The sequence below is a fragment of the Azolla caroliniana genome, unplaced genomic scaffold, assembly GCF_043228905.1.
Source record: "Azolla caroliniana isolate FFs.n. ecotype wild unplaced genomic scaffold, voAzoCaro1.0.p SCAF_20, whole genome shotgun sequence".
In the NCBI taxonomy this organism is placed as follows: domain Eukaryota; kingdom Viridiplantae; phylum Streptophyta; class Polypodiopsida; order Salviniales; family Salviniaceae; genus Azolla; species Azolla caroliniana.
In genome coordinates, this window is record NW_028230455.1 from 5087273 (window position 1) to 5101735 (window position 14463).

Sequence of the window (14463 nt, forward strand, 5' to 3'; positions counted from 1 at the left end):
GACAATACTTTGTGACCTTTATTGATGACTACAGTCGGAAGTTGTGGGCTTTTGTACTAAAGTCAAAAGATCAAGTACTATTGTATTTCAAGGAGTTCTAGGCAAGATCTGAACGGGAGTCGGGTCAGAAGTTTGAGGAATACTGCAAGGCCTAAGGTATTTGAATCGAATACACAATGCCAAAGACCCCTAATTAAACGGGCTTGCAGAGAGGATGAATCGAACAATCATGGAGAGAGTAAGGAGCATGCTCACTCATGTTAAATTGCCGAAATCCTATTGGTCTAGGGCGATGTATACAGTTGTTTATCTGATCATCAGGTATCCCTCAATGCCACTAAAGGGTAATGTTCCACAGAGGGCGTGGACAGGAAAGGATGTTTCCTACCGATACCTGAGGGTGTTCGGATGTTAGACATATATGCATGTAGTTAAGGATCAGAGGTCGAAGCTCGATAGTAAGTCAAAACCATGCATATTCATGGGATACTTGGAAGATGAGTTCGGCTACAGGCTGTGGTACTTAGTCGATAAGAAAGTGGTGAGGAGTCAGGATGTATTCTTCTTGGAAGACAAAACAATTGAGGACTGGAAGAAACAGAAGTCGGAATCGACTCCTTAGTCTCCCTCGACTACCACCTTAACACTAGCTGAACCGACACAGTCGGCTAATCAGAGACAGCTAGATGGAAGAGTTGAATCAGAGTCCGTTGACTCAGAGCAACCGATCTATGAGTTGGAGTTGACGTACCTATTGAAGTTGATCGAAGAATACGAATCGGAGTCCGTCAACTCAGAGCAACCGACTATCGAAGTCGACGTACCTATTGAAGTCGATCGAAGAATACGAATCAGAGTCAGTGGACATCTGACAAGCAATCGACATGAATGAACTTGAGATGAAAGAAGAGTTGGCAGAGATATCCAAGTTGGAGCCAACGATAAATGGAAGGAGATACCCTCTTAGAGAGAGAAGAGCACCGAAAACGTATGTTAGTCAATTCATCCCCTTGACTGATGAAGATGAACCAAAGTGCTATGAAAGGTAAGAGAGTACTCAGGAATAAATAGGTCTACAAGGCAAAGACTAGAGAAGTCGACAGTGTGCCCAAGTATAAAGACCGCATTGTGGTGAAGGGTTTCCAACAGAAAAAGGACGTCGACTTTGATGAAATATTCGCACCGGTCGTGAAGATGACATCCATCCAAATTGTTCTAAGCATAGCCGCCAGCATGGACCTGGAGATCGAATAGTTGGATGTCAAGACAACATTCTTGAATGGGGAACTGGATGAAGAAATCTACATGCAGTAGCTCGAGGGCTTTGAGGAAAAAGGGAAAGAGAACCTGGTGTGTTGACTGAAAAAAAGCTTGTATGGTCTGAAACAAACTCCACGCTAGTTGTACAAGAAGTTCGAATCCTTCATGGTGGAACATAGTTTCTAGAAAACACAGGCGGATCATTGTGTGTTCGTGAAAAGGTATGAAGAAGGTAACTTCTTGATTCTCTTATTATATGTAGATGACATGTTGATAGTCGGTCAAGATACAAGGAAGATCGGCAGCTTGAAGAAAGCATTAGGCAATTGATTTGCCATGAAAGATCTTGGACCGATAAAGCAGATCTTGGGGATGCACATAGTTCGAGATAGAGCTAAGAAAGTGTTGTGGCTCTGACAAGAGAAATATGTGACGAAGATCCTAGAAAGATTCAATATGTCGGAATCGAAGTCAATCGACTCGGTGTTGCTACCAAATTGCAAGTTAAACACAAAGCAAAGCCCAAGAGGGGAGAAAGAAAAGGCTCAGATGAGGAAAGTACCATATGCCTTAGCCATCGACAGTTTAATGTACGCTATGGTCTGCACAAGACCATACATAGCATTTGTTGTGGGAACAAGCTGATACATGAGTAATCCGGGAAGAGAATACTGGGCAACGGTGAAGTGGATACTCAGTTACTTGAAAGGCACCTCGGGGTTATGCCTAAAGTATGGTGTCGGAAAACCCATGCTCGAAGGGTTTACCGATTCGGACATGTAGACTCGAGCCGATCCACGTTAGGGTACATGATGACCTATGTAGGGGGAGTAGTGTCGTGGCAGTGACAACTGCAGAAGTCTGTGGCCTTGACAACCACAGAGGCAGAGTATTGACAGGAACTACACGCTCCCTATGCGCAACGCTCAGCCACAACCAAGCTTAGAATCATACACAAAGAAAAACGGGAATGAATGCACGACACAGTGAAGAGAAGCGTACACAGGATGTTTACGTGGAAAACCCAAACTAGGGAAAAACCACGGCAGCCCACAGGCTGCAACTATCACTATGTTACAATGTACAATAGTAAAGTACCGAGGCAACAACCTCGAGCTTTTAATCTTCGCCACAGGCGGCGGTTACAATAGAGGCAATGTCCTCTTCCTCTCTCTCACTCTATACACAGTTACGCACTCTAATCTTGCGCCAACAAGAATGTCTTAGTCGTTGGCTTTATTGGACTGACCTAATGTGTGTCATTGGGTACCCCACACATGATTGGTCAGGTAGATGTCATTACATGGCCTAGGTCCTATAAATAGGGCATACTCTCCTTAGCGGGGGGAGCCCCTGAGTGGTTCTGAAGAAGCTCTCTTTAATGTGAACTAGTCATCTACCAAGGTCCTGAAGTGGAGATCCTAGCTGGTATGGGACAAATTAGGATTCCTCGTCTGCGTTGACGACTCTGGCGCGGGGGTGGATGGGTGGTAACGCATATTTTCAGTATGATTGTGTCATTTATGTCTTTATTTTAGGATTAAAGATCTTGGTTATTACACTCAAATGGGCGACAAACTATAAATAGATCTTGAGCATGATAATGCACCATCATCCATGCTCAACTTGATATGATCTAGGCAAACCAATTTGGAAGGTCAAGAGATGAGTTCCTCTCATCTTTGTATTAGTAACACCAACGACCTCTCATCTAATTCATTCCATTTCTACTTCATTTATTATCCACTTCATTTTTCTCATATATACCATAAGTATTGTTTCTTTTCTTCTTCTATTTAATTTGTGATGAGACAAGGACAGGTGTGTTACCTACCAGATTGAGTAACCCACTGAGTTGGAGTGGTTTGTAATGAGAATGTCCTTGTTACTCAAGTACTTAAATTTTGGTAGTACATAGTTTATAAAAAGATGTCCCTAGATATCCTACTCTCAAATTGAGGATTTTTTATGGTTGGACCTCTCTTAGTTTGTCCATCTCATCATGAAATATGGAATACAGCCACATATCAAATGCCTATGAAATGCTAATGTTCTGTAACCTTGAGAGGGTCTTCTCTCGTTGATTGAAATATTAGATTTGGTCTCTCTTGTTTCTCACTCTCCTAAGTTATGCTACCACAATGGGGAGGGAAGAGTCACCCGTGTCTTCATCCCCCTTCAACATTGGGTGTCATATATTTGGTCTTATCAGCGATTATAGTCTTAACATATTATATCAAATTATCAATCATGTGGGTGCAATCTTAATCTATCATACCATATTTGCACTCCCATGCACCAATCTCAATTCTAATGTTGACAGTAATACTCTTAACTACACTAAGATTGTAATTTGTAACAATTGGAATAAGTTGGGAGTTTATTTCATATGGAATGCACAAAGATAACTCTTGTAAAGAGTCTCCCAACCTCTTCATGTATCTTTATACCATAGCAATGGACGTAATGTTTTATGTACATGGCATTGTACATAAAAATTGATGAAGGCAAATACATATATATGTGTATATATATATATGTATATCAGGAGATATTATTTAACAAAATACAGAACCAAATTTGGACACATCAACTTAATAAACTTGAGTGAGGATGATTATGACAACAATATCACTTGATATGAGAAAGAGATAAAATCAGAACATTAATCCCAAGTTCATCTGCTAGAAAAAAGATTTGGGAAATCTGAATAACCAGGTATTAGTGTCTGTATTCATGTTTTGTTGCTAGATACTTAAGATTGTTCCATGAGATAATGTAAGGCATGAATATTATTTCATGGGGGTCAGAATTGAAAATTTTCAATAATCTGTAATTCACTTTTTTTTAACAATATAACCACCTAAGAGCAAAGATTTTCTCCTTGAAAACTTGAAACATACTCTAATGAGATGACATTGCCTGCACATCAACCACCAGTATTTGAGAAGTATGAATTACTTTGAAAATCAATTTCCAATAACCAATCTCCGCATTTCATAATACATGTAAGTTGAAACGAGAGACCGAGAAATGTCAAAAGAGATATATGAAACCCTTATGCTTGGTTCACAACTTACATGGATGTTTTTCTTCTAGAGGCAGTGCTACTTATTGTACATACCATTTTTTGTGTGATTGTATGAGACGATGCTTGTTCATCTTGTTCATAGCAGTCCTACCAATGATTGTTCCATAGCAGTTCAACAGGGACCACCATGGCCATGAATACATAGCATGGGTGTTTGGTTTCATTTACATTAACTGGGATTTGGTTTTGTTCATCTTTTATGTACAAAATTGTTCTCACAGAAGGAAACGGTGACATTCCAAATTACCCATGTATTATTTGTACATTCCAAATCACAACTTTGCTTTTCTGACTGTGTAGAACATACACCTAAAGGCTAACACATAGCCTTCTGCACTTCGATAACCCTATCGTGTCGCCAATAGCCAGAATGTGAACAAAAATGAGATTGAAATTAGAAGCCAACTCAAAAATGCCATTCCAGCTGCTGTTACATACTTGCCACAATAATTTGCTTCACAACCTTGATGTACATCTCTTCCAATTAGTACAGCTATTCCAGCCGATGCACAAGCACCAGCAAGAGTTACAACTGCTGTGATCTGTAACATACAAATACATGCATTGCCTTAGAAGAATGCAATTACTTGAATAAGCACAGCACAGTAAACACAAATGCCAAAACATAAGACCAGTTATATTAACTGAGAGATTTTAAACCCAAGCATAGATATCGTAAATAATTCACAGAACAATTCAACTATACCATACCTAAGCATAATCGACACAAAGGCCAAGAAATAACAATAGTTGTACTCATTGAAAAATAAGAGATTTTAGACTGTCAAGCATTTTATACTAAAAGCATAATTATAACTTACCCAGTCACCCACAGCAAACAAACTCAATAGAGGTGAATCTCTAAGATTTCTACCACAACGTAGTGCATAAACTTCAATTGTTGCCACAGAAAGGCTCCACATGCATTGCAAAACCATAGCTGCAACCAAGAAACTGCATAGGGCATGGATGTATTAGAATTTGACAAAATACATTGGCTAACTTGATTATCAGGAAAAACAGTTTACAAATATTCCCGAAAAAAGCAAAATCTCAAATGCCAACCAAAATGACTGAAAAATGTTAAATCTCGAAAATTTTGAGTGGGTTTTTACATAGCTTATCACAAATGATTAATTGACTACTTGGACAATAGAAAAATATCTATCAATTTACTGTTATCTGGTAGATCCTTAATATCACATCTAGGACGTTAGATTGACTCTAGAACAAAGCATTTGACCCCTCGTTGACACAATTACTGGCTCCCCTCCATTCTCTACTGCGTCTTTCTCCCTAAAACTGAATTTCGAGTTTTCATCAAAATAGAGGTTTCTTTATGGCAGGCTTTCTGATGTTACCACGTGTCACCTCTTCAAAAAAGTGTCTTAATGCAGCCAATCGAACTGCATAGAGGCACCTTGCACATATTATATCTACTAATCTTTCTGGGGTCAAACTATACTTTGGGCAGTTGTTGCAGAGTTCACTTTGATATGCCCAATTTTAGATTATAGGTATAGGGTACAGCCTGAAGAATCATACACTAGATGTTCAGACTACATTGGCGATGGAGAAGACTCCCCTAAGGTTGATCTTGCTAGGATCTCATCAACAGTGTGACAGACAAGGCTGTTTCCATATGGCATATGACTGGAAAGTATGGTGTGATAAAACTATTGCACTCATATTAGTTTGGCCTTCTAACTGTCTACTGTGAAATAAAATTCAAAGCCCCTATTTTTTTAAATCAACGACTTTTCTTTCAGCATCTTTTTCTGCAGCTATTTTTTCTTGACATTCTTTTTCCTCGAGGCTCATTCGTACTTAAAGTTCAGAAACCTCATTCTCTTTCTCCTCTTCGAATCGTTTTCGAGCAGTCAACAAAGCGGATGTTGGATGGTGGCAACTGCAAACTTGCACTCTCTTTCATCTTTATTATCTCTCTTCTACATTCGTTTTTTTTATCGTAATTAGCTTACTCTAGTGGTAAGTTGTTACACTACAAGCACTACGTCTTGAGTTCGAAACCCAATTTTCCTCACCTCTCTATGACATACATCTTACCTATCTCTTAATTCACTAGATGCCACTTAAACATGTAGGGGTTGAACCCATGACCTCCTGGTCTCCGTTGGGCAACCTTATCAACTAAGCTACATCCATTTGGGCTCTCTTTTACATTCTCTCTTGCTAGATTCTTCTCTCTCTAGAATCTGCAACTCTTTAAATGCCTTCTCTCTCTTTCACTTTTCCAAGATATTCCCTCGTACTCCTCGATTTTTGTACCTATTCGGTAGTACAAGAGTCACTTAACTACCAAACAACCATTTTACCCACGTTCCCTAATTTTGTTTAAATAGGCTATACCAACATCTTTTGTAAGAACTTTATTTTTGCTGCTACTTGCAAACACGCTCTACTCTTTTGCTGTGTCTCTGCTCTTTGCAACTATTTTTGATACTGTTGTCTAACAGCCTTTTCACAGCTTGGCTGTGTGTCTATTTTTTCTAACTGTTCCACTACTGCTATTAACAGCTTCTCTCACATGGTATCAAAGCAGTGAGGTCTCCATATCCTCAGCCTAATTTTTTGCCAAAGAACACACAAACCTATCTTCTTTTATTCCACCCTTAAGAGGAGTTTCTTCTTTTCTTTGCAGCCTCCATCCCAACCCTATAGAGGAGGTTCTCTTAGCAGCCACCCTCCCAACCTACAGAGGAGGTTCATTTTTATTTCCCTCATCTGAGCCTGGCCTAGCATCTAGGGAGGAGTAAAAAGACCCTGAGCATCTACTTATAGCTGCTCTGAATTGTCCCCTTGTAGTTCAAGAGGAGGATATCCATGGCCTCACATGCCACCATTGTTTCATCAACCATTCCCAAACTCCCCAAAGAGTACATCTCAGATGGGAACAATTGGCCTCTTTATGGACGAGAAAAATTCTATTTCTAATTCTAATTACTTGGATTGGGAACCACAGATAAAGACCTTGCTATAGTACCATCATCTATGGAATGTAGTCAATGGTAGTGAGAAGAAACCAACGGTAACTTCATCTTCTTCAACCACATCCGTTGCTGGCTCATCTAAACCTGAGATTGAAGCTTGGCTAGATAAGATTCTCGTGCTCATGCTTTCCTCGTGTTTAATATAAAACTGAGCATCGCTCGTCAATTTCAAGATGCAAATGAAGAGCCAGCCAATGAACTATGGGAAGCCATCAAAAACTGGCATCATTGATCTAATCATGCTCAAATGATAGCTATTGAGAGCCAACTAGCAAATCTCAAGATTCATGACACTCAAAACCTCATCGATCAAATCACGCAATTTGTTACTCCCAAAGGAGCTAGTTTCCTTGGGAAACAAGTCAACTGAAGTTGAGTTTGTGCATCGTCTAATGATCAAGTTGCCTGAATCATTCTCAGCCTGATTTCTCTTCTTCCCAGCACACCTGATATGAATACATTTCTTGGCATGCTACAAGACAGGGCAACAAGGAAGAAAAGTGCACTTCTAATGAGACGCTTCTCCATGAGAAAAGTAAAGGCAAGTGGAAGCAAAATGCCAGCTCCTACAACAAACGCAAATCAAGACCACCAAACAACCCAGCCTACAAGGAGCTCACTTGTCATTACTATGGCTACAAAGGTCAAATTCAGCCTGACTGTCAGAAAAAGAAAAGGGACAATGCCAACAAATCGTCTTCTACTAAAATCAACCTACACCAAAATCAAACTCAGCCCACTCAGCCAAAGAAACAGTTTTCCTTGGCATTGAGGAAAATTCTTCACATTTGGCTGGACCAACAACCTCAACCATTGATGGGTGGTTAGCAGACAGTGGTGCCACTGCACACATGACTTATGACAAATCTATTTTGCAAGATGTGAAGCCTAGCTCCTCCCAAATCTCCATAGGAGATGCCTCAAGCATTGAGGCTTCGTGTGTGGGTAATGTGTTTCTTAACACTTCTTCAAATGATGAACCCGCCATGCTTCAAGATGTGTTGCATGTGCCTTGCATCTCTGCCAACTTACTTTCGGTCTACCAAATCAATAAGCAAGGTTATGGAGTCTATTTGATAGCTCCATTTTGGCAGTCAATGACACCAACAAATTGTAGCTAGTGGTACACAAGAAGGTGGTTTATACCGCCTGAAAAGTTCCCACAGCACCTTGGAAAAATCCAAATCTCATCTTCTTCAAGGCTCTCATGCCTTGGTGGCACAAGAAGATCCCACATTGTGGCATGCTAGGTTTGTTCATCTCATGTGTTGCTTGTCTTCATGGCAAGCAACATCAAGAGCCTTCCCCTCATGAAGACTCTGATCGTGCAACATCTATCTTGGAGTTAGTGCACATGGATCTTTGTGGTCCCATGAAAACCACGACTCTTGGTGGTGCACGCTACACTTATCATCGAGGATTTCTCTCGTAAGGTTTGGGTTTATTTGCTTGTAGAAAAATCTCAAGCCTTCACCAAATTTATTTCATTTGTTGATGATTCCTCTAGAAAAATTTGGCTCCAACTGCTGCTCTCTCAACCCTTTCAACCATCCCTCCACTGTTGCACCAAAAGCGCCCATACTTGGGTGACTCCTGAGTGTTCCTCGGCCCTATTGACATCATTTCTGACCCTTTCAACTGGTATCAGAGCAGATTTAGGATTTCAGAACTGCTGCGCAGGTATTGTACAAAAAAGAAAAGGTGTGCAGACCTCTTCGTTGTGCAACTATGGCGTCATCTTCCTCAGATGTAAAGAATCTTTTTGAGATTCGATGATTTCACGGAATGGGTTTCGAGTTGTGGAACAAGAGAACGCAAGGAATTCTCTTGCTGAAGGATCATGACAGGGCATTGAAGGCAGAAAAACCAAAGAACATGTCACAAGATGCATGGCTGATTTTGAACAAAGTTGTCACATATATTAAAATGCATGGCTGATTTTGAACAAAAATGCTGTCACATATATTAAGATGGCTGTTTCTGATGAGATTTTGGTAGATCTCAAAGGCTTGGTATTTGCTTCCAAAATATGGGCAGTGTTGAGGCTACATATAAAAACACTACGCCTGTTAATCAAATAAATCTGATGTGAAAGCTTGTTGGCATGTAGCTGGATGAATCCAAGAGTGCAGCTAAACACTTGTCCTTGTTTACAGGTATCTTATCACAACTGCAGGACTCAGGAATGGCTCCTTTTTATAACAAGCTCAATGCCATTTTCTTGCTTATGACATTACCTAACTCATGGGAGACATTGGTAGTCTCATTGTCTCATAACCCCAACTTGACCTTTGATGGTGTTAGGGGCTCCATACTCAATGAAGAGATCAAGAGAAACGCAAGTGGAGATGGTGGCAGCTCAGCCAACATGGTTAGAGGTAGGACAGATAAGAGAAGTAACTATGCACACAAGAACAAAAGTAAAAAGCAAGGAAAGGGGAAATAGCAACAAAGGTAAAAGCAATGATGTAACATGCTATCAATGTGGCAGGAAAGGCCACAAGAAACCTAATTGCCGCTATTACAAAGCAAAATTTGAAAGAAAGAAGAATTCCGGAGATGAGAAAAAGGACAAGACTGATGCACAGGAAAGCCAAAAGGACAAAGAGAAGGCCAATTTGGCCTCTAATGTAGTCATAGAGGAGTTGTCATTTGTTGATGATTCCTCTAGAAAAACTTGGCTCCAACTGCTGCTCTCTCTATCTTTTCAGCCATCCCTCTACCGTTGCACCAAAAACGCCTATACTTGGGTGACTCTTGAGTGTTCTTCAACCCTATTGACATCATTTCTAACCCTTTCAGTCTTCATGGCAAGCAACATTGAGAGCCTTTCCGTCCTCAAGCCACTCGCCATGCAACATCTATCTTGGAGTTACTGCACATGGATCTTTGTGGTCCCATGAAACCACTACTCTTGGTGGTGCACGCTACTTCATGATTATCATTGGTGATTTCTTCCTGAAGGTTTGGGTTTATTTGCTTGTAGAAAAATATCAAGCCTTCACCAAATTTCAAGAATGGGTAGCTCTTGTCAAGAACGAGACATCAAAGAAAGTTCGAAAGATCAGGTCAGACAATGGTGGCGTGTTTATCTCCCAAGCTTTCCATTGTTTTTGCTCTCAGTGAGGCATTGCTCACCAATTTTCTACACCTTATACTCCACAACAAAATGGTGTTGTGAAAAGGAAGAACCGGACAGTCCAAGAGATGGCTCGTACAATGTTATCTCAATCTGATCTTCCTCTCGCGTTTTGGGGTGAATTTGTCAACATAGCAAGCAGTCTACATGATCAACTGCTGCCCAACAAAAGCAGATGCTACAATGACCCCTGCAACACCCTCAATTTCTCATTTTAAAGTCTTTGGTTGTGATGCTTATGTTCACATTTCAGATTATACAAGGACTAACTTTGAGTCCAAAACCAAGAAATGCAAGTTTCTTGGTTATAGCACACAATCTAAAGCCTACATGTTATGGGATTTAGAATCAAAGTTCCTAGTCATCTCTAGGGATGTTCATTTTGTGGACTCTAAGCTAGATGACTCTAGGCTTTCACCTGAGTTCACGGTTGAAATCCAAGCTGCTCCAGAGTCTCCTATTTCAGACGAAGATGTCTCACCTTCAAGCCCCCCATCTCCTCCCATTCCTACTCAACCTCTAACTCAAACTTCTCCCTCAACTCCAATCATTTCCCCTCCCTCCACAAACCAGATTCCACCACTTCCCATGTGGCTTCAAGCCACCATTCGTGATTCCCATCTCTCCGATGTTGAACTTCATGAGTATACATTTGGTTCTCCGACCAACATGAAAAGAACACACAGGTCACAAAGTGTTATGCTTGATCATATTATATGTTGATGACCTTCTAATTATAGGAGGCCCTTGCTTCTAAAATCGAGGAGCTCCATGCTAACCTAAAAACCACATTCGAAATGACTAATCTAGAACTTCTCCATTACTTCATAGGTATGGAGATCTATCAATCACATGGTGGTATCTTCCTCAGCCAACATAGGTATTTCAGGCCCAATTGTGTTGTTGACGGGGCCATCTGTAAACGTGGCTAGGTTGTACAGTTAAGTTGCCCCTTGCACTCACCTTAGGCCTCGACATCATCCATTCGAAAGCGCGTTCGTTGAACTGCTCAAGGACAAGGGAAAAAGCTGGCTTGTTTTTCCACCCGTAGTACCCTCCTATAGAGCTAAGATTGGAGCTGTCTCTTTTTTGTTTGAAAATGTTAGAAAGACAGACCAAAGAAAGTTGTTTTCAAAAGGAATTAACCGAAAATCTTGTAGATAGAATGGCCCCCTTGACTTCCGAGGCTCGATGAAACGAGCCCATATTTGAAGATATCACGAAATATAGAAAGTTAATTGGGTCTCTTCTTCATTTAACTTACACCAGGCTGATTTGTCCTATAGTGTGAGTATTCTCAGCCAATTCTCATTTAACTTACACCAGGCTGATTTCTTTTAGAGGAAGCATTGAGCTTGTTAGCCACTCGGATTCTAATTGGGCAAGCGATATTGATTCTAGAAGGTCCACATCTGGCTATTGTTTTATGTTTGGCTCAAGCTTAATTTCTTGGAAATCAAAGTAGCAAAACTCAGTTTCTACTTCATCGACAAAAGCTGAATATCAAGTCTACTTGGATACTTGTTGTGAGTTGCTATGGTTAATGCAATTGTTTTGTCACATTGGTGTTTTGCAAGACTCTCCTATTGCAGTTTTCACTAACAACCAACGTCCCCGTGCATTGGCGCATAGCTCAGCATTTCATGGTAGAACAAAACATATTGAAGTGCACTACCATTTTATCCGTGAATTAGTGAAATCACAAGTCATCAACTTGGCATATTGTCCTACTCAAGAAAATGTGCATGATTTATTTACTAAGCCACTTCTAAGGCAAGCCATTGATCAGCTCCTTGGTCGATTCAATGTTGGACCACCGTTCTGGAGCTGAGAGGAAGTTTTGGAGGGTGGCAGCTCCAGACCTGCACTTTCATCTTTATGATCTCTCTTCTTCATTCTCTCTCCTCCTAGATTCTTCCCTCTCTAGAATCTACAACTCTTTAAATGCCTTCTTCTCTCCCTAGAATCTGCAACGCTTTAAATGGCTTCTCTCTCTTCCACTTTTCCAAGATATTCCCTCGTATTCCTCGTTTATTGTACCTATTCGGTAGTACAAGAGTCATTTAACTACCAAACAACCATTTCACCCATGTTCCCTAATTTTGTATAAATAGGCTATACCAACATCTTTTGTAAGAACTTTATTTTTGTTGCTACTTGCAAACATGCTCCAGTCTTTTGTTGTGTCTCTACTCTTTGCAACTATTTTTGCTACTGATGTCTAGCAGCCTTCTCACAGCTTGGTTGTGTGTCTATTTTTCCTAACAATTGTTCCGTTGCTGCTATTAACAGCTTTTCTCATAGAGGATTCATCATAGTGATGACGTTCTTAGACCTTCAATATGGCAAAGTAATATATTGGAATGAAGAGGGGATGGGATGCCTTTAGATGGGCTGCAAAATGGCAGCTCATTGATTCCTCATAAGACCTTGTCCACACATGGGTCTTCTCTTTAGGATCACCTGACATAGGGGATGTTTACATGTCAAATATATGCACGGCCAAACCAAACTGTATAGGCCTTATTTGACTCTTATTGCCTCCTCCTAGCCAAGATAGCTAGGTTATGTCATGAGGCCACAGAAGGCGTTATCCCCTTCGTATTGTCTCATGCCCACCTGATGGATATTGTCACCCCAGTCAACTTCTTACCCTTCTTTAAGAGAAGGATATTATTTTGCAGTAAATCAACGAAAATGACTTTTCTACAACCCTACTTAGGACCTTTCCATAAGCAATTTATTTATAAACGTGACACTACAATATTTCCAACGGAAGCCATTCAATGAGTGCTTTTAATTAAGGGCCAAAATATCTAGAATCAGAACATCGTTGAATTAGATCTCAGACTGGCAATGATGGAAATATTGCATGATAATATACTCCCTTTGGCATCCGCCATCTTGTATCCCATCAGAAATAGACGAAAATTGTCAACAACAAAGCAAAAGATTATATTTTCAATCCTGTTTCTCCACAACTCAAGACTTTCTTGGTAACAAGTCACAAAGCAGAATCAGAACTATGTATGATGCCAAGCACATAGATGTAAATCTTAAGTACATAGTTTAAAAACTATCAGAATAATGGAAAAGATTTTAAAAACAGAAACATAGCTCAGTGGCAGAAGAATTTCTTCGTAATAACTGCAGAAAAAGACTACAAACCACGTAATGTCACTTCTGAGATTCATATACATATGCATACAGCATAGTACGTATAAACACATACATACACAGCCAAAAACATACAGTAAGCGGATGAAATTTGAACCAAACAAAGCGCATGGTAAAAAGTTGTTGGGAAAGCAAAGAGAGGAAGCCTTACCAGAAGGCGGTGACGCTGGAGAAGTTGGAGGCGGAGATCATAACGCTGAAGGAGATTATGGCGGAGGAGAACTGGCAGATACGTAGAGCGAGGCTGCTGAAAGTTCCCGGGAAGACCTGGATCTGCATGTCTCGGAACCTCCACCACTGATGCTGACGCTGATGCTGATGCTGATGCTGATGCTGATGCTGATGCTGATGATGGACAGAGGGGGGAGACGCAGCAGTGTCTGCGTCGTCTGCGTCTGCGTCTGCGTCTGCGTTTCTCAATGGACCATTGCTAGCATCATCATCCATGGAACGAGAGGGATGGACAGAGGAGTGTAATGAAAATCACAAGGATCTGTGATGGGGAGAAGCGAGAGCTCTACTACCTACAGTAACGAACGAGAGAGAGAGAGAGAGAGAGAGAGAGAATGAGCAAGCTTCTTCTTTTTGCTGCGGCTGGACTTACTACTGACTGACTAATTGACTGACGGACTGCCGTGGCCATGGGATGGGATGTCCCGTATAAGTAAGTTCGTATGTATGTATGTAATGGGCATGCCCGTCACAATTTGCTACCAAATCATAACTGAGGCCTCGCGAGGGAATTGCAACCACTAGGGTACGACGCGTTTCCAAGGGCGCCTACG

The 14463-nt window shown here is 40.8% G+C and overlaps 1 protein-coding gene across 2 annotated transcripts; it reads right to left on the reverse strand.

The window, feature by feature from the left end:
- Positions 1-4195: 4195 nt before the first annotated feature.
- LOC147850842 (CASP-like protein 5A2) lies at positions 4196-14126 on the reverse strand. 2 transcript variants are annotated; one of them, XM_087335996.1, is made up of 4 exons: positions 13830-14126; positions 5173-5305; positions 4790-4893; positions 4196-4660 (listed from the first exon to the last, which is right to left on the reverse strand). In XM_087335996.1, the coding sequence occupies exons 1-4, from the start codon at positions 14123-14125 to the stop codon at positions 4624-4626; spliced, it is 570 nt and encodes a 189-aa protein (XP_087192122.1). In that variant the 5' UTR covers position 14126; the 3' UTR covers positions 4196-4623. The 2 variants fall into 2 exon arrangements, with proteins under 2 accessions (XP_087192122.1, XP_087192121.1); XM_087335995.1 differs by having other exon boundaries at positions 4196-4893; positions 13830-14110.
- Positions 14127-14463: the final 337 nt, after the last annotated feature.